We start from the raw sequence: 23,971 nt of genomic DNA, 5'->3' as shown, positions 1-23,971 counted from the left end.
AAGTCTTATGATTTGGGTATAATGAGTTGATTTGGGTATAATGAGTTGATTATTTTGGTAAAGATACAGAAACAACCTTTAAAAAATGAGAAAAATTCAGAAAACTCTAGGTAGATCAGAGAAAGTTCAACACTTGTGAATTTTAAAAACGTGAAGAATGAGTGGGCCACAAGTAAAGACAATAAGTTACTGGAGGCTGAGAGGTCTCTCTCTCTGTCTCTCTCTGACAGTCTCTGTTTATTGTCATGGAGTCTTGAAACATAAAGCTATACAGAGGGAACATAAGTATTTCTGTAGGATTTTTCTGCAATGAAGATTTGATTGTAAGAGTTAGAGAATGAAGTTGTAGAAGTTATGAAGACATAGATTCATCTTCCTTTTTTCCTGGACTTTTTAAAGTGACTTTATCCTATAGGTGATGAATAGCCACTAATTAGGATAATAAACAATCAATTCATTCCTTCCACTTTTTAGGCAAATAATTAAATTACTCCTATTTTTCCCTCTCCCCCTCTTTCATATTCACCCAAGCCCTCTGAACCAGCAATATCCTTCCTTCCAGGATCAGGACACTACTTTCAATTTCCCAAATATTTTGTGCAGCGTTCTAGTCAGGGTTGAGTGAAGTCAGAGGCAAAGCCTTCCTTTACGAGTTGTGTTTTCAAATTTTAGGTCCTGCAGAGATTCCAAGGATGAGTTTAAAAATGCTGATGACTGATGGGGATCCTGGGGTAGCCATTGAGAAATGTGATCTCTCTTTCCTTTTAGGAACTCCAGCTTCCTTTGATAACAAGTCTTCTTTCACCCTGGGGAGGATTTATAAGAGAGAAAAACCAAAGAAGAGGGACTAGAAAAGTGGACTGATAAAAAAATATCTCTGGAAAAATGTAAATGGAGACTTTATTCTGGTAAAACAACACGCTCTGTATTCCTTATTCATGAGAAATGAAGGTAAAACTTTTGAAGAGATTTAGAAATAGGAGTGAAAGCTCTTTTTGTTAAACCTTTGTCTTGGTAAAGAGGAAATGATATTAACAAATTACTCTTTGGTGATAGAATTCAGGTAACATGATCTAGTGTTTTTCTCAAATTTAAATTCCAAGGTTAGCTATTGAGATAGTGGGTAAGATTATCTAATGCTCAGGAATGAAAATGAGATATCCTTAATTTTTGGTGAATCTTTTGCCTCTTCATTTAGAGAATGAAGTCAGAGAGATTCTTTGTCCCAAATTTTGGATGAAGAATGCTAATACTATGTCCTACAGTAATGCTTAGGGAAGAGTTTGGAAAATTCTTGGAATCAATGGCCATCTACTTGGGAGATTTGAAATAATTCATAGGAGAAACAGGAATCATTGGCCATTTATTTTACCAAGAAGTTTTCAAGCACTTGGTGTATACAGGACAATCTTTGTGTGGTGGGGATGTTTTTGTCTCTTGTAGGTTATAATTTGGTGAGATTCATGCAAACTTGTAATACTATTGGCAAAACGAGATAGACAATTGATGGTTATTTGGTTTTGTTGTAGGATAAGATTTGTCCTCTAGTAAGATGACTCTGCTGCTATTGTGGAGGATGGCTTAGTGTGGGAAGAGATAGAATCCAGAGAGTTCATTTATAAAAGTCTGATTATAGTCCATGTAAGAAATGATTTCTTGAATAACGGAAAGAATGAATGCTGGAAGAATTGCATAACAAAAACTAGATTAGATGTGGAATATGAGAGAATTGTTAAATTTTAAAATGTCTGTGAAATTTACTGTATGGATGACTAAGTGGATTTTGAAACACTTTATAGAGATTCAGAATCCAGGTGAAAGAAGTGATTTGGGTAGTAGGTGAGGGAGGATGAGACTGTTTTGATTAAATAGTTTATAATGGAGAGTTTGCAAAAATGATGTACCAGAGGTCTTAGGGAAAGTAGCTCAGCCTCCCTGCTCAGAAATCCAGAGGCAGATCCTGTGAACAACAGCCTGCTGAGTCTTCAAGTCAGGGTAAGACATACAGCCAAATGGGCAACCACTGAATGCTGAAGCAAAACTAAATTATTCTAGCCATGTGTTTTCTGTAAGGAGAAGCAAGGCCCAGTGTCCTATAACAGTTTGTAGAGGAGTCGTAAAGCTAATTCTAAGACAAGAGCTGAGGTTCCAAATCACATTAACTTTAAAAAACATCTACATGGAAATGGGATTATGATTAGTCATGAAAGGAAACTCTATTATTTAAGGGGAAGTAATGCAAAGATAGATAGAAAATGTTTCCCTAGATGAGTAATGAATTAAAAAGAGGAGATGATGGGGTGGGCCCTCAGATACTGGTGATCAAATATATGTATCAGTAATCATGATAGAAGAATAATTACTTAAAATTAAAATTAATATAGATAAAATCTCTTTTGGGAAAAAGTTACCAAAAAAATAGAGACTACATAAGTCTTCAAGGAGGGAGCATGCAGGGTAGGCTTTAGTTGAGCAGATATCTGTACACTTCATGTGAATGCTTGCCACAAGTTCACTGCTAAAATCATTGAGATAGTGGGTAAAATTATCTAATGATCAGAAATGAAAATGAGATAGACTCAATTTTTTGTGGATCTTTTGCCTTTTCATTGAGAGAATGAAGTCAGAGAAAATCTTCATCCCAAATTGTAGAAGCAGAAAGCTAATACAGAAAATAGTACATTGGGTGCATATCAATTTTGGGTAATTGTTGGTTCATTATAGTTCTTTTTTCCTCTCGAAGTCTGTTGTTTCCCATTCAAACCAGACTGAAGCTAGCTACTTAGTGAAGGGTATGTCTTTCTGATTCCTCAGTTTCAAAGGTCTCTGGACCAGATCGTACTGACTTAATTTTGGGGGATAAACTCTCTATGGCTAATTCCACTTCTGTCACTGAGTTCCTACTACTGGGCTTCTCAAGCCTCGGGGAACTGCAGCTTGTCCTCTTTGTGATCTTTCTTTCCTTCTATTTGATCATCCTGAGTGGAAACATCACCATCATCTCAGTCATCCGCCTAGATCGCAACCTCCGCACACCCATGTACTTCTTTCTGTGTGTCCTTTCTATCTCTGAGACCTTCTACACAATTGTTATCCTGCCCAAGATGCTTATCAACCTGCTATCTGTACTCAGGACACTTTCCTTCGTGAGTTGTGTCACCCAGATGTTCTTCTTCCTTGGTTTTGCAGTCACCAATTGCCTGATTCTGGGAGCGATGGGTTATGATCGCTATGCTGCCATCTGCCAGCCTTTGCACTACCACATTCTTATGAGCTGGAGGGTATGTGGACAATTGGCAGCCACTTGTATTGCTAGTGGCTTCTTGACATCTCTGGTAGGAACAATGTTGGTCTTTAGCCTCCCTTTCTGTGGCCCCAACCAGGTCGACCACTACTTTTGTGATATTTCACCTGTCATCCATCTTGCCTGTGCTGATACCCACATCAATGAACTGCTCATCTTCATTGGTGGGGTCTTGGTGCTTCTTGTGCCCTTGTTCTTCATCTGCGTCTCCTATGGCTTCATTGTCCGCACCATCCTGAGGATCCCTTCAGCTGAAGGCAAGCGAAAAGCCTTCTCGACCTGTGCCTCCCATCTCACTGTGGTCATTGTCCACTATGGCTGTGCTTCCTTTATCTACCTGCGACCTTCAGCCAGATACACATCAGGCAAAGACAGGCTGGTGACAGTGTCCTATACCATCATCACCCCATTGTTGAATCCCGTGGTGTACAGCCTCAGGAACAAAGACGTCCAGATGGCTCTTCAGAAAATTATTGGCAAGGCTGCGTTTTTTCCTAAGATTTCATAATTAAAGCAGTCTATAACTCTGAACCAATTAAACATGAGTTAATAATTGTTTAAAGCATAACAGGATCTCTGCTATTTACCTGTATAACTGTGTGGCCTCAGATGAGTTTTTGACATTGTGGGGACTTAATGTTCTCTTATGTAAAATGGGGATGGTAAAAGATTCCTCAAAGGGTTGTTTTAAGCATTAAGAGAGATTATATATTATCTGAACATGAAGGATAACTCTCCTCCTACTCCTTCTACTCAATCTCTAGATATATATTTTTCACAGGGTCTTAAATCTCTTTTGATTGTCCTCTGCTGAAGGTTTATGTGCAGCTTAAAAGACAGTGCCCAAACATAAAGGAGGCTGGTATCTAGAAGTATGAAATGATGAAGGAACAAAGTCACTGTACTCATAATTAGGAGATTCAAGATTGGACACTACTTAGGTCATGAGTTTGAGAAAGGTACTTTTGTTCTCTGAACAGATATTTTAATATATAGAAATATATATGGAATAATATAATTTTCTTTACCCATTTCAAAGGGATTTTGTTTGTATCAAATAGACAATATGAAAGAAAATATGTGTAAAATGGGAAACCATATAAAATGTAAGACTGTATAAGAATTGAAGCTTTTAACTGTTCTATAAGGACCATTTATATCTTTCATATTCTTGAAAATGGCATTTGTGGATATCTTTTCTGCCCACCCTTTGGAAATTCTCCTTTTGTAACCCAGAAGGTATGCTACATAAATGAATGGAAAAGATCAGGCTTAAGGAGATGTCTCTGCCAAGCTTTCTACACCAAGTTTATTTAGAAGAGGGAGCTATCCCATTCTCATATTTATCATTAGACTGTATAACAATATTAGATAGTCTCATGTCTCACTTATACAGAATTTGCTTTGTCAGTACCCTGGAAGGAAACCAGCCTCTGCTGAGCAGTCATTGACAATTTCACAAAACATATGTTTCTGTTGTATTCAACTCTCATTTCTATTTCTCTCACCTTATCTAATATTCTCCTCTCTGTGATTTTCACACATCCTGCCTCTTGTATCACAGTGAAGCTAATCCAGTTTCACAGGTGTTTGAGACAGTTATGATGACAGTCTCTGTTCTATTACTCATGTGACCTGAATTTTAGGACTTTTCAATGCAGTTCTCTAGATATGCTGCATCTTATCAATATTCATTTTAAAGCAAAATAAAAGCAAAATTCATGAAAATGAAGCTCATATTTCATGTGTGACCTACTTTCTTAGGGCAAAATGTAACTGTACTCTCACATGTTAATTTTATTTAGATCTTCAAATTAAAGTGTATAAAATCATAAATAATGTTTCTCATACTTTAAAATTACTAGCTCTGTTCCTATTTTTGTCTCCCATTTTTCAGTCTTACAATGAAGTCTTCTTTTATTTTCATGCTCACTTGTTAAATAACGAAGGGATTACTTGTCTCCATACTTACAGCATTTGCCCTCTCCATTATTTTGTTTTGTTTTGTTTTGTTTCTTGTATGTATGCAATTGTCATTTAATCATGATATATATTTTTTAGAAATGGAGTATTTATTTATTTTAGATATTTGCTTGCTGATTTATAAACAACTTCTGAAAGAATGCGATTCACTTAAAATCTATTTTTTGGTATGTATTTGGTTTTTTTTTTAAATTCAGTTTCATTGAGATATAGTCACATACCATACAATCATCCGTGGTGTGCAATCAACTGTTCACAGTACCATGTATTCAGTTTTATTTGTAGTTTCTTCTGAATTATACCTGATCATTAATATGTATTTTAAGTTTGAATAAAATTTTAGTATGTATATTACTGATATTACCTTAATTTTATTACCTAAAATATTTTAGGTCACTCTATGATTATTTGTTTTGCTTTTTTTTGTATGTGACTTATGAATTCATAGTGTTAAGTTAAAAGATTTCACCATACTTTTGTTTATTAGCTTTTCTTAATTTTTCTAATGAAGTTGATTTATGAATTTTGTCATGGAATATAGTTTTTAAATATGAAATATACATTTGGGGATTTAACATATATTTGACCAATAATTCCACTAAAATGACAATAGGGATATAAAAACACATACAAGCACTCATCAAGCAGGCAAACAGGAGAGGGTAGCAGACGGGTGATGCCAAGAAAATGGATGAGTGAAGTGGTTCCAAGCAGAAGAGAGAAAGCTGAAAAACAAACCTCTGTGAGGCAGAAGTCAATCAAGAGCAAACCAGTTCAAAGAACTGTAGATCTGGAACATCTCCTCATGACTGGGCCACCTAGATGGTGCTGAAAAGAGTAGGGTTGGTTTAATGTCTTGATGAGGAGCACACAGCTTCTCCGTTAGTGCTTCTCATATCATCTGCAGTGAGGGAACAATGCTGTTTTTCCATTTCATCACAGGCCAGTACTTCAAGAAAATACAATAAAATGAATTATAACAAAGTTAATTGATAAATACCTGAACTGTTCTATACCCAGTTCAAAAAGATGTGTCCACTGATGCTAAGCTTGGGTCTATCAGTAATTTCAAATTCCACAAAAGTTGTTCAACACTTAAATTCAATTTCTATGCCTACTTCATCACACACCAGTAGTGATTTTGCCATGCATTGGCCATAGACTGCAGGCTACAACTTGAGTAGCATTATTATACCTCCCATGCCAGGATGATATTGGATGTTTACTTCTATGGCAATTAAATCAGACAACTTCTGGAATAGAAATGACAAACAGAATAGAGGCAAGTTTGAAAAGTTACAATGAAAGCAGAACAATTGAGTGTAAGTACTCTTGTAGAATGGAACATCACCAGCCCCCTTTCCACACTCAGTCCTCAGAATATTGAGAAGCAGATTTAAACTTGTAGAAATGGGAGGATGTCTTTCTGATGAAGATGAGTGGCAGTTAGGGGTTATTTCAACAAAATGTATAGCATTGCTTTGCCTGACTCTCCTACATTGGAGCCCACTAGGCCACAAGGTCTACCCAGGTCCACAGAGCCTCTAAGAAGCTTTGTAGTGCCATAGTCTGAAATGTGTTGTAATATCCAAGGGTTATTAGACAGCTGAAGCAAGACTTAGATAGGAAACACAGAGGCCAAAACATAAGAGCAGAAAACTTCTGAGGGTAAATAGAGACAATGCATAGAACAGAAAACATTGTATTTCATCTCCTTAAATAAAATATATTCCACATGTGGAAAAGGACAGCATATAATTTTTAATGAAATTTTACTAAAATATATTCACATACCATACAATCATCCAAAGTGTTCAGCATATAATGTGTGTATTCATCAAGACAATCAATTTTGAACATTTTCATTACTCCAAAATATAAAAATAAAAATAAGAATAAAAACAAAAGTAAAAAAGAACACCCAAAACATCCCACCCCCCACCCCCATTATTCATTTACATTTTGTCCCCATTTTTCCACTCATTTTTTCATACACTGGGTAAAGGGAATGTGAACCATAAGGTTTTCACAATCACATGGTCACACTGTATAAACTATATAGTTATATGATCATCTTCAAGAATCAAGGATACTGGAGTACAGTTCAATAGTTTCAGATATTTCCTTCTAGCTATTCTGATAAACTAAAAACTAAAAAGGGATATCTATATAATGAACTCTCTAATCTGTTTGAAATCTCTCAGCCACTGATTATTTTGTTTCATTTCACTTCCCCCTTTTGGTCCAGCATATTTTCTCAACCCTACTATGGTGGGTCCAGGCTCATCCCTGGGAGTCACATTCCATGTTTCCAGGGAGACAAACACCCCTGGGGGGTCATGTCTGATGTAGGGGGTAGGGCAGTGGGTTTATCTGTTGAGTGGGCTTAGAGAGAGAGAGGCCACATCTGAGCAACAAAGGGGTGACACTCAGGCACAATTATAATGAGGCTTAGCTTCTCCTTTGTGGTAACAAGCCTCAAGATCAAGGAACTGGCCTACTAAACTGCTAGTCCCCAATGCTTGTGAGAATATCAGTAATTCCCCAGGTGGGAAAGTTTAATATTTTCACATTTCCCCCCAGTTCCTCAAGAAGCCATTGCAAATACTTTTTATTCTCTGTCCAAATTACTCTGGGATGTATTACAGCTTCATGCTAACCTGTACAAACCAACCAGATTTCACTCCCTATTCAAAGTTCCATGTAATTATGCTGTTCGAGTAAACTGACCATACAAGTTAAATAATATAGTGTGCTGTAGAAAATACAGATTTTGCACCAAATAAACATTCTTCCTTTGGTCCCACACAGAAGCCAAAGTTTTAAAACCCAGTTAATAACATCTTCTATGCTTTAATCTGATCTTCCCCAGTCTCAACCAAGTCCATTTCCTTCTTATCTCCAATGAAATTCTGATCTCCTTTTCAGTCTCTTTAATGGTTGCTGCATGGGACAGTGCTGACACTCACAGCTGCAGAACTCTGGCTCTGAGTCCTAGGCACCATACAAACACTCAAAGCTCCAGGAACTGAGCAGGTCACATATAAACAGCTTATGGACTCAGAATTTAGAAGTAACCATTACGACTCATGAATAGAGGTGACTGCTGCAAGAGCTTACAAAGGAAACTTTATATAAGCCTTCCTCTGATATCTCATGCTCCCAAATTCAATTGTCAGAGTTTGCACATTATTGTTGGTCCATACCAGTGAGGCATTATAATGTTTGTATTTTCATTTCTGGCTAATTTTACTCAAACTACTGTCCTCAAGGTCCATTCACCTAGTTGCATATGTCACAACTTCATTCCTTCTTGCCATCAGTCAATATTCCATTGTATGTATGCATCATGGTTCACCATTCCATTTATCAGTCAATGTACTCTTAGGTCACCTCCATCCATTGCAAATCTTGAATACTGCCACCAGAAACACCAGTGTGCAGGAGTCCTCTTGTGTCCCTGCTCTCAGTTCCTCCAAGTATACAACCAATAACATGGTTGCAGGATAATATGGTGACCCCAAACTTAGCTTTCTGTGGGACCATCACACTGCCCTCCAATTGGCTGCACCATTCTACTTCCCCATCAAAAGTGAATAGGTACATCCCTCTCTCCACATTTTCTCCAGCACTTGTATCCCTCTGTTTATTTTGTAAACAGTTTTATTCACACACTATACAATCCATCCTAAGTAAACAATCAATGATTCCTGATATAATCAAAAAGTTATTCATTTACCATCACATTCTATATGAGGATATTTCCATTTCTTCCACAATGAAAGAGGAAGAGGAGAAAAAGAAGAAGAATAAAAGTAGATAGAAGAAAAAAATTAAATAAAATACAAGGAAAGGTCATACAACAACAACAATACCAAGAATCCTGTACCCTTCCCTTCTATCCCCCTCTTATTTAGCTTTGGTATATTGCCTTTGTTACAATTAATGGAAGCATATTACAATGTTACTGTTAACTATAGTCTCTAGGTTGCATTGACTGTATTTTTTCCTTTACACCATCCAGTTTTCAGCACCTTGTAATGTTGACATTCATTTGTTCTCGCTCATGTAAAAACATTCTTATATTTGTACATTTAATCACAATCACTGATCACTCTAGGTTTCAGTAAGTTATACAGTCCCAGTATTTATCTTCTATCTTTCTGTCTGGTATCATACATGCCCCTAGCCTTCCTCTTTCAGCTGTACTCACACTCATCTTTGTTCAGAGTACTTACAATATTATGCTACTATCACATTTTATTGTGCTATCAATTTCAGGATCTATACAATCAATCCTGTTAACACTCTGTACTCCTTCAGCATCACATGCCTGATTTCTACCCTCTTTCTATTTGCTGATAACATATGTTCCCAACTTTAACTTCCAAGGTTTGCTCATTAATGTTAGTTCATATTTGAGATACCATACTGCATTTGTCCTTTTGCTTCTGGTTAATTTCACTCAACCTAATATCTGTCAGCTACCATTTAATCTTTTGGATTTTCCATGTCTTATCTTATTTTATTTGTATTGCTTTTCTCTCTTTTTTATACCCTTACTGATAGTCTTCATTTATAACTCTTCTCTGAACCTCTCTCTTCTGTCTTTTCCTATCTGCTTGTAGGGCTTTCTTTAGTATTTCCTGTAGAGCACGTTTCTTGTTCACAAACACTCGCAGTGAATATTTGTCTGAAAGTATTTTAAACTTTCTCTCATTTTTGAAGGACAGTTTTGCCAGACATAGAATTCTTGGTTGGCAATTTTTCTCTTTCAGTATCTTAAATATATCATACCATTGCCTTCTTGTCTCCCTGATTTCTGCTGAGAAATCCATGCATAGTCTTATCAAGCTTCCCTTGTATGTGATGGATTGCTTTTCTCTTGCTGCTTTCAGAATTCTCTTTGTTTTTGACATTTGACAATCTGATTATTAAGTGTATTATTGTCGGTCTATTTGGATCTATTCTGTTTGGGGTATGCTGCACTTCTTGGATCTGTAATTTTATGTCTTTCATAAGAGATTGGAAATTTCCAGTGATTATTTCCTACAATATTGTTTCTGCCCCCTCCCCTCCTATTATTCTGGGACACCCATGACATGTATATTTATGTGCTTCATGTTGTCATTCAGTTCCCTGAACCCCTGCTCATATTTTTCCATTTTTTTCCCTATCTGTTCCTTTGTGTACAGGATTTCAGATGTCATTTTTTCCAGTTCATGAATCCTTTCTTTTTCCTCTTCAAATCTGCAGTTGTATGTCTCCATTGTATTTTTCAGCTTTTCTATTGTGATTTTCATTCCCATAAGTTCTGCAATTTATTTTTAAAGCTTACAAATTCTTCTTTATGGTAACCCAGTGTCTTCTTTATATACATCATCTCTTTTGCCACATTTTCTTTCAGCTCATTGATTTGATTTAGAAGATTTGTTTGAACATCTTTAAATTAGTTGTTTCAACTCCTGTATCCCATTTGAAGTGTAACTTTTTCCCTTTGACTGGGCCATATTTTTGTTTTCCCTAGTGTGACTTGTAATTTTTTGTTGTCTAGGCATCTGGTTTCCTTGATTACCCCAATCATCTTTTCCCAGACCAGATGGGCCCAGGTCTCAGGAGGAGGATATAATTAGTATCAAATTTCCCTGAGGTTGACACCCAGAAGGTTGTCAGACTTTCTTTTGAGGCTTCTAGACTCTGTGCTTTTCCTATCCTGCCCAGCAGGTGGTCTTGTCAGCCCACATCTCTACAGTGGTGTAAAGAGGTGTGATGCCTTTGTTTTCAGCAGACCCTGTCCTGGCCAGGGGCTGAGGATGTCAGAAGCCAAGCTTGAGTTGTTTCTCTTTTTTCCCCAGGCCCTGGGGTCTGTATTTTCTGTGGGAAGGAGGTGGTCCCCTGCTCCTTGTCTTAGGGAAGATAAGCCCTTTAGGGAATTATCTCTATCACTTGATTTCTTCCTTTGTCTCTCTGACTTTATTAACTCCACCCTTGCCTGGGTTAATGCTGACAATTGAAAATACCTAAGGTTTTCTCTAATGAGCTCCTTAGAATGGGCTCATTCAACACCCCTGCATTCTCCACCAGCTCCTCAGGGGGGCTCTGCATATTTTTTTTCACTGTTTTTTGTGTTTTTTTTTTAACTCTTTTTTAAAAAATTAACTATATCAAAAAAATGGAAAAAAAAACTTACAATAAAAAAACATTTCAAACAAACCATAACATAACAAGGGAGTGAGGAAAAGACAACTAACCTAAAATGACTACTTTACTTCCAACATGTTCCTATTCTACCCCACAAAAATAACCTAATATGGCAACATTTCTGTAAACTTGTTCCTACTATACCCATCAGAACTTAACAAACCGTAGTCATTCTGGGCATTCCTGGGCATTCCCAGAACATTAAATTGACCCTTGATAGCTTATCTGTTGTTATTGGGTTATTGTTCCCCCTTCATAAATTGCTCTCTGTCTCTAATTCCCCTACATTCTATATTGTAAACCATTTATTTTACATTTTTCAGTGTTCACATTAGTGGTAGCTTATCATATTTCTCATTTTGTGCCTGGCTTATTTCACTCAGCATTATGTCTTAAAGATTCATTCATGTTGTCATATATTTCATGGCATTGTTCCTTCTTACTGCCGCATAGTATTCCATCATATGAATATACCACATTTTATTTATCCATTTATCTGTTGAAGGATATTTGTGTTGTTTCCATCTTTTGGCAACTGTGACTATTGTTGCTATGAACATTGGCATGCAGATGTCTGTTCGTGTCACTGCTTTCAGATCTTCTGGGTATATACTGAGAAGTGCAATTGCTGGATCGAAGGGTAACTCTATATCTATTTTTATAAGGAACTGCCAGACTCACTTCCAGAGTGGCTGAACCATTATACAGTCCCACCAGCAATGAATAAGAGTTCTAATTTCTCCACATCTTCTCCAGCATTTGTAGTTTCCTGTTTATTTAATGGCAGCCATTCTAATCGGTGTGAGATGGTATCTCGTCGTGGTCTTAATTTGCATTTCTCTAATAGCTAGTGAAGCTGAGCATTTTTTTTTCATGTTTTTCTTGGCCATTCATATTTCTTCTTCAGAGAACTGTCTTTTCATATCTTTTTCCCATTTTATAATTTGGCTGTCTGTGCTATTGTCGTTGAGTTGTAGGATTTCTTCATATATGCAAGTTATCAGTCTTTTGCCAGATATATGGTTTCCAAAAATTTTTCCCATTGAGTTGGCTGCCTCTTCCCCTTTTTGACAAATTCCTTTTAGGTACAGAAACTTCTAAGCTTCAGGAGTTTCCATTTATCTATTTTTTCTTTTGTTGCTTGTGCTTTGGGTGTAAGGTCTAGGGAGTGGCCGCCTAATACAAGGTCTTGAAGATGTCTCTCTACATTATCTTCTAGGAGTTTTATGGTACTGTTGAGTTAATTTTTGTGTAAGGGGTGAGGTAGGGGTCCTCTTTCATTCTTTTGGATATGGATATCCAACTCTCCCAGCCCCATTTGTTGAAAAGACTGTTATGTCCCAGTTCAGTGGCTTTGGGGGCCTTATCAAAGATCGGTTGGCTGTAGATCTGGAGGTCTATCTCCAAATTCTTAATTTGATTCCATTGATCAATATGTCTATGTTTGTGCCAGTACTATGCTGTTTTGACTTCTGTGGCTTTATAATAAGCTTCAAAGTCAGGAAGTGTGAGTCCTCCCACTTTGTTTTTCTTTTATAGGGTGTTTTTGGCAATTTGAGTTATCTTCCCTTTCCAAATAAAATTGATTACTAGCTTTTCCAAGTCTGCAAAGTAGGTTGTTAGAATTTTCTTTGGGATTGCCTTGAATCTGTAGATGAGTTTGGGTAGATTTGACATCTTAATGACATTTAGCCTTCCTATCCATGAACATGGAATATTTTTCCATCTTTTATGATCACCAGGGAGATTCTTTAACCCAGATTGTTGATCAGAAAGTTAATGATATATCCTAGATTCATGTTAAAGAAACACCTTTGGAAAATTCCTGGAATTTGTCTGGAAGATTTGAAATAATTTAGAGAAGAAACTGGAATCATTTTGCCATTTATCTATCTTTTTCAACATTTTCAAGCACCTGGTATATAATAGTTACTCTTTTTTTTTTTTTTCATTTTTATTGAGATTGTTCAGATACCATACAATTATCCAGAGATCCAAAGTGTACAATCACTTGCCCCTGGGTACCTTCATACAGCTGTGCATCCATCACACTTAATTTTTGTTCAATTTTTAGAAACTTTTCATTACTTCAGACAAGAAATAAAGTGAAAGATGAAAAAAGAAAAAAAGAAAAGGAAACTCTAAACCTCCCCTATCCCTAACCAACCCCCCTCAATTGTTGACTCCTAGTATTGATATAGTACGTTTGTTACTGTTTATGAAAAAATGTTGAAATACTACTAACTGTAGTATATAGTTTGTAATAGGAATATAGTTCTTCCCTATATGCCCCTCTATTATTAACTTCTAATTGTATTGTCATACATTTGTTCTGGTTCATGAAGTGATTTCTAGTATTTGTACAGTTGATCATGGACATTGCCCAATAGTTACTCTTTTATATGCAATTTCTGTTCTCTGGTAGGTTATAATTGGGGGAGACAAAAAACAAACTTATACTACTAGTGGCAAAGCAAATAATATTTTAGCAATTGCTAAGGAAACTCAGAGACTGATGTAGTATTATTAGGATGATACAGAAAGGATTGAATCGGTATGTATTCTTTTAACTGAGCATTGAAAGAAGGCCACAGTTTAAAAGCCACAATGGCAGCACAAAGCATGGGACATTTCCAGATTGAGGAGGCAGTATGAAAGCTGTCATAGTTTAAAATTTCTCAAAGCTAAAGTACATGTGGAAGAAAATATAATGACAGTATTGAAAGGTAGATTTGGGAAAATATGAAAGACATAAAAATATGCTATTTAACTTTATTTTGTGGATAATTGAAGGACATTTAGTTTCATAAATAAGAACAGAGCAGTCCTCTAGAAAGACAATTCTGTTGCTAAGTGAAGGATGCCTTCAGGTGAAGGAACAGGTTTACACAGGATGTGGGAGAGAGTAAGAATTATTTGATTAAGTAGGAATGATTTGATTAATATCAATATATTCTAGTGTTAGCAAGAACAACTGTATCAGGGATCTTAGGGAAAGTATCTGAGCTTCTATATTCAGAAATTCAGAGACTGGTCCTGGGAACAAAAACATGTCCATCCAAATCAGCTATATCAATGGTAAGATACTGAAGTGAAACTAAATTTTTCTAGCTATGTGTTTTCTGTAAGTGTAAACCAGACCTAATATCTAGTAAGAGTTTGTAGAGGAGCCATAAGGTGCATTCTAAGGCAGTAGCATAGTTGCAACCCAAATTAATTTTAATAAAGACTGCATGGAAATGGGGTATTATTACTTGTCACTCCATGAAATAAGGGCATACAACACAAAGAAAGATGAATGTTTAAACACAAAGAAAGATAAATGGATGTTTATCTAGGTGGAGAATGTATTAAAAGGATGGAGGTATGTCCTCAGACATTAGTGTTGTTGCTTAATGAATATATGCACCAGTAATATGATAGAATGACCCCTTCAAATCATAATGAATGTAGACAAAAGATCTTTGGGCATTGGGTTTTCCAAAGATTAAGCAGAGACTACATAAGTTTGAAATGAGGGACATGAAGAATAGGTTTTATTTGAGCAAATGTTTTTACATTTCCTTTGAACACTTGTACCCAAACTCTTTGGTATAATAATCAATAGAAAAAGGGTAGTTTGGTTTTATATCTATAAGGGTAATTTCTGATTAATTTACAATCTCACTTTATTATACATGCCATTGTTTCCCATTCAAACCAGACTGGCACTAGGTACTTTATGAAGGATAAGTCTCCTGGTTACTTGGTCCTAAAGATGTCTCAGCTTGATCATACTGATTTCATTCCATGCGATCAACTCTCCATGGCCAATTCCACCTCTGTCACTGAATTTCTACTACTGGGCTTCTCAAGCCTTGGTGAACTGCAGCTTGTCCTCTTTGTAGTCTTTCTTCCCCTCTATTTGATCATCCTGAGAGGAAACATCACCGTCATCTCAGTCATCTGCCTGGATCGCAGCCTCCACAAACCCATGTACTTCTTTCTGTTTGTCCTTTCTATCTCTGAGATGTTCTACAGAGTTGTTATCCTGCCCAAGATGCTTATCAACCTGTTTCCTTCATGAGTTTTGCCACCCAGATATTCTTCCTTGTATTTGCTGTTACAAATTGCTTGCTTCTGGGAGTGATTGGTTATGATCACTATGCTGCCTTCTGCCAGTCTTTGTACTACAACATTCTTATGAGCTGGAGGGTATGTGGACAACTGGCAGCCACTTGAAATGCTAGTGGTTTCCTAATATCTATGGTGGGAACAACATTGGTCTTTAGCCTCCCTTTCTGTGGCTCCAACAAGGCCAACCACTATTTCTGTGATATTTCACCTTTTATCCATCTTGCCTGTGGTGATACCCATATCAATTAGCTGGTCATCTTCATTGGCAGGGTTGTGGTACTTCTTGTCCCCTTGTTCTTCATCTGAATCTCCTATGGTGTCATTATTTGCACCAGCCTAAGGATCCCTTCAGCTGAAGGCATGCAAAAAGCCTTCTCAACCTGGCCTCCCATCTCACTGTGATCATTGTTCACTATGGCTGTGCTTCCTTTGTCTACCTGCAACCCTGAGCCAGAGACACATCAGGAAAAGACAGGCTGGTGACGGTGACCTATACCATCATTGCCTCATTGTTGAACTCCATGGTGTACACCCTCAGGAACAAAGATATCCAGATGACTGTTTGGAAAATGATTGGGAAGACTGGAGTTTCTCCCAAGACTTTACAATTACTAAATGTGGAAGCTGAGTGTACCTGCAATCATTCCCTTGACCCACAAATAAATCCTTTGCTTGGGACTAGATGTGTTACCCTGGATCATAAGACAATATGATAAATTTCAGCTGACTCCCTTCTTGCAGGCATCTTGGCATAAAACATATTCGACTGCTGATAGTGACCTTCCCACACAATCCTTTCCCTTTTGCCTGGAGCACATAACCATTCTAAATCTAATTAAATTTCATGGCACCATCTAATCCCACTGCTATATGTTTTCCCAATAGGGAGGGAGTGGAGTCCTTTCACTATGGTGCAAGAGGGGTATACATAGATAACTGCCTGCTTCAGTCATGGAGTGAAACCTGCTGGCCACAGGAGGCCCACTGACCTTGCTCTGTATCTTCTCTGTGTGATTAAACATTGTTCCACCAGTCTCTGTATGAGGCATGCTTTTGTTGGCCACCCTGACACCTGCAAACCGTGGAGTGGGTTGGGACTACAGGACTGCTCTGCTTGGTGGAAGGCATTGCTATGCACTTGTTACCCTCCATGCAGGAAGACTCCTTTCTCGTGATACAGATCTCTCTTCTGACCAACAGTTTGGTGCAGTGAGCAGATTGTCAACAGTATACATAGTAGCTGTGCAGAAACTAACTTTCATTATTCATGCATTTGGGGAGAGGAGATTAGAGTTGGTGAAGAAGGCAAGGTGACTGATTATCATTTCTGCTAAGAGTAGCACTTTATTAGTCAAAGAAAATTGTATATGAAATTGTACATATTTATTAAAATAGTTTATTAATAAATGAACAACTTAATAAATTAATAAGCAAATAGAAATTATGAGGTGTTTACTCAGCAAACATATTGATTCACTTGGATAGAAAAGCTAAACTGGTAAATTCCACTGCATCCCTTTCTTGAAAACATGGGAACTCAACGTGAAAACACTCAGATATAGTAACAGTAAAAGAACGCTACCTGGAATGTGTAGGATTAGCAGTCAGTGGATTGCTTGAATTGAGCTACAATAGCTAAAGAAATTTCATTTTGTAATCCACTTCTGTATTTTTATATTCTTTGATTATTTGCATGCTTTTCACGGCTTCTTATTACTTTATTGAGTTCTTCCTTGATTTGAGTTGAATTTCGGGGAAAGGGATTTTCCCCAACTTTAGACAGGAGAAATTGGAGTAGCTAAAATCCCTAGAGGTCAGGCATGGCTAATGCAATGGTGGGCTCTTCTGGAAAACCAGGGAAAATTTTCTGAAGAAAAATAATTGAGGAGACATCTTACACCTTGTGTTTCTTCCTTTTTGAAGTTTAAAACTACAATTACAGCAAAAGTCTAAATCAGGCTCATCTTCTTAGCAGAATTGTAAGCAGTTATTAGGATCAATTACTATCCTTACATTATATTTCTCTAGAGTTATTTAAGTATACCAACAGTCTCTACTTGCACTAAAGTCCCTTCCAATTCTCTTCTATAAAGTGGATCAATGACAGTTTGTGTAACTCAATTGAAGGGTGAACTAGAGTAAACACAATATTATAGTCAGTAAAAATATTCAGGAATAAGAGTTTGGGTTGAAAGAACTTTCAGTAGTTCATGTGAAAATGAAATAACACATTTTGAAAAAAGAAAAGGAAAAAATAAAAGAATACCTTAGAAGGAGTTCTGCTTAATGAAACTCAAAAGGAAACCCAAAGAGAAACCCTACCAACCACTTCCTGAAAATGAAATAACATGAAATATAGAAGAAGCAATATTTACTAGAAGCTTAAAAGCCTATGTGCTCTGCTAAGTCTCTTTAACAAAAAAACCTATGAGAGGAGTACTATTAGTAATTCTATTTTACAGTTGAAGAGGCTGAGGCCCAGATGATTACAAAACTAATAAATGGCAGGTCTAGTATTGTTACAAAGAAAATTTTCAGCCATTTTATTTTTTTAAATTATATTTTTATTTTTATTTTTTAAATTAAAATTTGTACACATACCATACAGTCGTCCAAAAGACACAATCCATTGATCACATTACCATAATATAGTTGTTCATACATCACCCCGATCTATTTTTTAACATTTACCTTGTACCAGAAAAAGTGAAGGTAAGAATAAAAAAATAAGAGTAAAAGCAGAACACCCAAATTGTCCCCCCCCGCCCTATTCTTCCTTTAGTTTTTTTGCCCCCATTTATCTACTCATCCATCCATACACTAGATAAAGGGTAGTGTGATCCAAAAGGCTTTCACAAGCACATTGTCACCCCTCGTAAGCTACATTGTTATACAATCGTCTTCAATATCCAAGGGTTCTGGGTTGTAGTTTGATAGTTTCAGGTACCTACTACTAGCTATTCCAATTCATTAGAACCTAAAAAGGGTTGTCTATATTGTGCATAAGAGTGCCCACCAGAGTGACCTCTCAGCTCCTTTTGGAATCTCTCTGCCATGGACAACTTATTTTATTTCATTTCACATCCCCCTTTTGGTCAAAAAGATGTTTTCCATCCCATGATGCCAGGTATAGATTCCTCCATGGGAGTCATATTCCACTTTGCCAGGGGGATTTATACCCCTGGGTGTCAGATCCCACATAGGTTGGAGGGCAGTGATCTCACCTGCCAAGTTGGCTTAGAGAGAGAGAGAGGGCCACATCTGAGCAACAAAGAGGCATTTAGTGGTAGACTTTTAGGCACAATTATAAGCAGGCCTTGCCTCTCCTTTGCAGTAACAGGCTTCCCAAGGGCAAGACCTACGATAGAGGGTTCAGCACATCAAACCTCCAGTCCTTAATGTTTGTGAGCACATCAGCAACCATCCGGGTGGGGAAGCCCAATACCTCTGCATTTCCCCCCAGCTCATGAGGGGGGCTCTGCATATTTTTTTCAACATTTTTTAAATTAACTATTAACTATACCAAAAAATTAAAAAAAAATACAATGAAAAAAAGCATTTCAAACAAACCAAAACAAGGGAATAAGAAAAAGACAACTAACCTAAAATAACTACATTACTTCCAACATGATACTACTCTACCCCAAGAAAATATACAGACTATAACCCAGCAAAGGCATAAGAAAGACAGATAACCTAAGATAACAGCATTTCTGTGAACTTGTTCCTACCATACCCACCAGAAATTAACAAACCATAGTCATTCCTGAGCATTCCCAGAACATTATATTTACCCACGATAATTTATCTGTTCTTACTAGGATATTGTTTCCCCTTCAGTAATTTCTATCTATCACTAGGTCCCCAGCATTATACATTATAAACCATTTATTTTACATTTTTCAATGTTCACATTAGTGGTAGCATATAATATTTCTTTTTTTGTGCCTGGCTTATTTCACTCAGCATTATGTCTTCAGGGTTCATCCATGTTGTCATATGTTTCATGTCATCGTTCCTTCTTACTGCCGCATAGTATTCCATCGTATGAATATACCACATTTTATTTATCCACTTATCTGTTGAAGGATATTTGTGCTGTTTCCATCTTTTGGCAATTGTGACTATTGTTGCTATGAACATTGGCATGCAGATGTCTGTTCGTGTCACTGCTTTCAGATCTTCTAGGTATATCCTGAGAAGTGTAATTGCTGGATTGAAGGTAACTCTATATCTAGTTTTCTAAGGAATGGCCAGACTGTCTTCCAGAATGGCTGAAACATTACACAGTCCCACCAACAATGAATAAGAGTTCCAATTTCTCCACATCCTTTCCAGCATTTGTAGTTTCCTGTTTATTTAATGGCAGCCATTCTAATTGGTGTGAGATGGTATCTCATTGTGGTCTTAATTTGCATCTTTCTAATAGCTAGTGAAGCTGAAAATATTTTTCATGTGTTTTTTGGTCATTTGTATTTCCTCTTCAGAGAACTGTTTTTTCATATCTTTTGCCCATTTTATAATTGGGCTGTCTGTACTATTGTCATTGAGTTGTAGGATTTCTTTATATATGCAAGATATCAGTTTTTAATCAGATACGTGGTTCCCAAAGATTTTTTTCCCATTGAGTTGGCTGCCTCTTCCCCTTTTTGACAAATTCTTTTGAGGTACAGAGACTTCTAAGTTTGCGGAGTTCACATTTATCTATTTTTTCTTTTGTTGCTTGTGCTTTGGGTGTAAGGTCTAGGAAGTGACCGCCTAGTACAAGGTCTTGAAGATGTTTCCCTACATTATCTTCTAGGAGTTTTTTATGGTACTGTCTCCTATGTTGAGGTCTGTGACCCATTTTGAGTTAATTTTGTGTGGTGTGAGGTAGGGGCCCTCTTTCATTCTTTTGGATATGGCTATCCAACTCTCCCAGCCCCATTTGTTGAAAAGACTGTTATGTCCCAGTTCAGTGGCTTTGAGGGCCGTATCAAAGATCAGTCAGCCATAGATCTGGGGGTCTATCTCCAAATTCTCAGTTCTATTCTATTGATCACTATGTCTATCTTTGTGCCATTACCATACTGTTATGACTACTGTGGCTTTATAATAAGCTTCAAATTCAGGGAGTGTAAGTCCTCCCATTTCATTTTTCTTTTTTAGGGTGTTTTTAGCAATTTGAGGAATCTTCCCTTTCCAAAGAAATTTGATAACTAGCTTTTCCAAGTCTGCAAAGTAGATAGTTGGGATTTTGATAGTGATTGCATTGAATCTGTAAATCAGTTTGGGTAGAATTGACATCTTAATGACATTCAACTTTTCTATCCATGAACATGGAATATTTTTCCATCTTTTAAGGTCCCCTTCTATTTCTTTTAGTAGAGTTATGTAGTTTTCTTTGTATAGATCTTTTACATCTTTGGTTAAGTTTATTCCTAGGTACTTGATTTTTTTAGTTGCTATTGAAAATGGTATCTTTTTCTTGAGCATCTCTTCGCTTTGTTCATTTCTAGCATACAGAAACACTACTGACTTATGTGTATTAATCTTGTATCCTGCTACTTTGCTAAACTTGTTTATTAGCTCTAGTAGCTGTAATGTTGATTTCTCAGGGTTTTCCAGATGTAAGATCATATCATCTGCAAATAATGATAGTTTTACTTCTTCCTTTCCACTTTGGATAACTTTTATTTCTTTGTCTTGCTGGATTAATATGGCTAGCACTTCCAGCACAATGTTGAATAACAGTGGTGACAGTGGGCATCCTTGTCTCATTCCTGATCTTAGAGGGAAGGCTTTCAGTCTCTCACCATTGAGTACTATGCTGGCTGTGGGCTTTTCATATATGCTCTCTATCATACTGAGAAAGATTCCTTCAATTCCTACCTTTTGGAGTGTTTTTAACAAGAAGGGGTGTTGGATTTTGTTGAATGCTTTTTCAACATCTATTGAGATGATCATTTGGGTTTTCTCTTTTGATTAGTTAATATGTTGTAATACATTGATTGACTTTCTTATGTTGAACCATCCTTGCATGCCTGGAATGAACCCCACTTGGTCATGGTGTATGATTTTTTTTAATGTGTCTTTGGATTCAATTTGCAAGTATTTTGTTGAGAATTTTCATTAGGAAGATTGGCCTGTAGTTTTCCTTTTTTTTTGTAGCATCTTTGCCAGGTTTTGATATTAGGTTGATGTTAGCTTCAGAAAATGTGTTAAGTAGTGTTCCATTTTCTTTGATGTTTTGAAAGAGTTTAAGTAATATTGGTGTCAGTTCTTTTTGGAAAATTTGGTAGAATTCCCCTGTGAAGCCATCTGGCCCTGGGCATTTATTTGTGGGAAGCTTTTTAATGTCTGATTGGATCTCTTTGCTTGTGATTGGTTGGTTGAGGTCTTCTATTTCTTCTCTGGTCAGTCTATGTTGTTCATGTGTTTCCAAGAAATTGTCCATTTCCTCTATACTATCTAGTTTGTTGACATACAGTTGTTCATAGTACCCTCTTACAATTTTTTTAAATTTCTTTGTGATCTGCAGTAATGTCACTTTTCTCATTCATTATTTTGTTTATATGGGTCTTCTCTCCTTTTGATTTTGTCAGTCTAGCTAGAGGCTTGTGATTGGTTGGTTGAGGTCTTCTATTTCTTCTCTGGTCAGTCTATGTTGTTCATGTGTTTCCAAGAAATTGTCCATTTCCTCTATACTACCTAGTTTGTTGACATACAGTTGTTCATAGTATCCTCTTACAATTTTGTTTATCTTCTCAAAGAAACAACTTTTAGTGTTATTTATTCTATTGTTTTTTTTTTTCTTTATGTCATTTATTTCTGCTTTAATCCTTGTTATTTGTTTTCTTCTACTTGGTTTAGGATTAGTTTGCTGTTCGTTTCTGGCTTCTTCAGCTGCTCCATTAGTTCTTTGATTTTGGCTCTTTCTTTCTTTTTAATGTATGCATTCAGAGCTATAAAATTCCCCCTCAGTAGAGCTTTTGCTGCATCCCATAGGCTTTGATATGTTGTGTTTTCATTTTGATTTGTCTCTATATATTTAGCAATTTCTCTTTCTATTTCTTCTTTAACCCACTGATTGTTTAGGAATGTGTTGTTTAACCTCCAGGTATTTTTGAATTTTCTAAGTTTCTGACAGTTATTGACTTCCAATTGTATTCCATTGTGATCAGAGAATGTGCTTTGAATAATTTCAATTTTTTAAAAATTTACTGAGGCTTGTTTTATGTCCTAGTATATGATCTATACTGGAGAAAGTTCCATCAGCACTAGAGAAGAATGTGTATCCTGGTGATTTGGGACATAATGTTCTATAATGTCTGTTAATTCAAATTCATTTATCAGATTATTTAGGTTTTCAATTTCCTTATTTGTCTTCTGTCTGGTTGATCTATCTATAGGAGACAGTGATGTGTTGAAGTCTCCCATAATTATTGTGGAAACACCAATTGCTCCCTCTAGGTTTGTCAATGTTTGTCTCATGTATTTTGGGGCACCTTGATTGGGTGCATAAACATATATGACTGTTATTTCTTCTTGTTGAATTACCCTTTTATTAGTATACAGTGGCCTTCTTTGTCTCTGATAACATCCTTGCATTTAAAGTCTATTTTATCTGAGATTAATATTGCCACTCCTGTTTTCTTTTGCGTGTGGTCTGCATGAAATACTTTTTCCATCCTTTCACTTTGAATTTCTTTGTGTCCCTGTGTCTAAGATGAGTCTCTTGTATGCAACATATTGATCATTCATGTATTTTCATCCATTCTGCCAATGTAAATCTTTTAATTGGACAGTTTAATCCATTTACATTCAATGTTATTACTGTGAAGGCATTTCTTGGATCAGCCATCCTATCCTTTGGTTTATGTTTGTCAGATATATTTTTTCCCTCTCTCTCTTAATGTCCTTCAACATACCCATATGGAATCTCTGAGTCCTGAACCTCTCTCTATCTCTCGCTCTCTTTTCTTTGTTTGTCTGTTGGTAGGGCTCCCTTTTTTTTTTTATCTCAAGTAGGGCAGGTCTCTTGTTAGCAAATTCTCTCAGCATTTGTTTGTCTGTGAAAAATTTAAGCTCTACCTCAAATTTGAAGGAGAAATTTGCTGGATAAAGAATTCTTGGTTAGCAATTTTTCTCTTTCAGAATTTTAAATATGTCATGCCACTGCTTCTTTCCTCCATGGTGAACGCTGAGTAGTCACTGCTTAGTCTTATGCTATTTCTGTTGTAAGTGGTGAATTGCTTTTCTCTTGCTGCTTTCAGAACTTGCTCCTTCTCTTCAGCATTTAACAGTCTGATCAGAATATGTCTCAGTGTGGGTTTATTTGGATTTATTCTGTTTGGACTTCGCTGAGCATTTATGATTTGTATATTT

The 23,971-nt window shown here is 36.6% G+C and overlaps 1 protein-coding gene and 1 pseudogene across 1 annotated transcript; both read left to right on the top strand.

Annotated features, from left to right (window-relative positions):
- The first annotated feature begins 2,870 nt into the window (after positions 1-2,870).
- On the top strand, positions 2,871-3,812 carry LOC119512650 (olfactory receptor 10R2-like). The gene has a single exon (XM_037807445.1). It carries the CDS (start codon positions 2,871-2,873, stop codon positions 3,810-3,812), a length of 942 nt encoding a protein of 313 aa, XP_037663373.1.
- An 11,481-nt stretch (positions 3,813-15,293) lies between these two features.
- On the top strand, positions 15,294-16,317 carry LOC119512643 (annotated as a pseudogene).
- Positions 16,318-23,971: the final 7,654 nt, after the last annotated feature.

This window comes from Choloepus didactylus, chromosome 2 (genome assembly GCF_015220235.1).
Source record: "Choloepus didactylus isolate mChoDid1 chromosome 2, mChoDid1.pri, whole genome shotgun sequence".
In the NCBI taxonomy this organism is placed as follows: domain Eukaryota; kingdom Metazoa; phylum Chordata; class Mammalia; order Pilosa; family Megalonychidae; genus Choloepus; species Choloepus didactylus.
The sequence above is the reverse complement of the archived record's forward strand: the minus strand, read 5'-3'. Positions and strand labels throughout refer to the sequence as shown.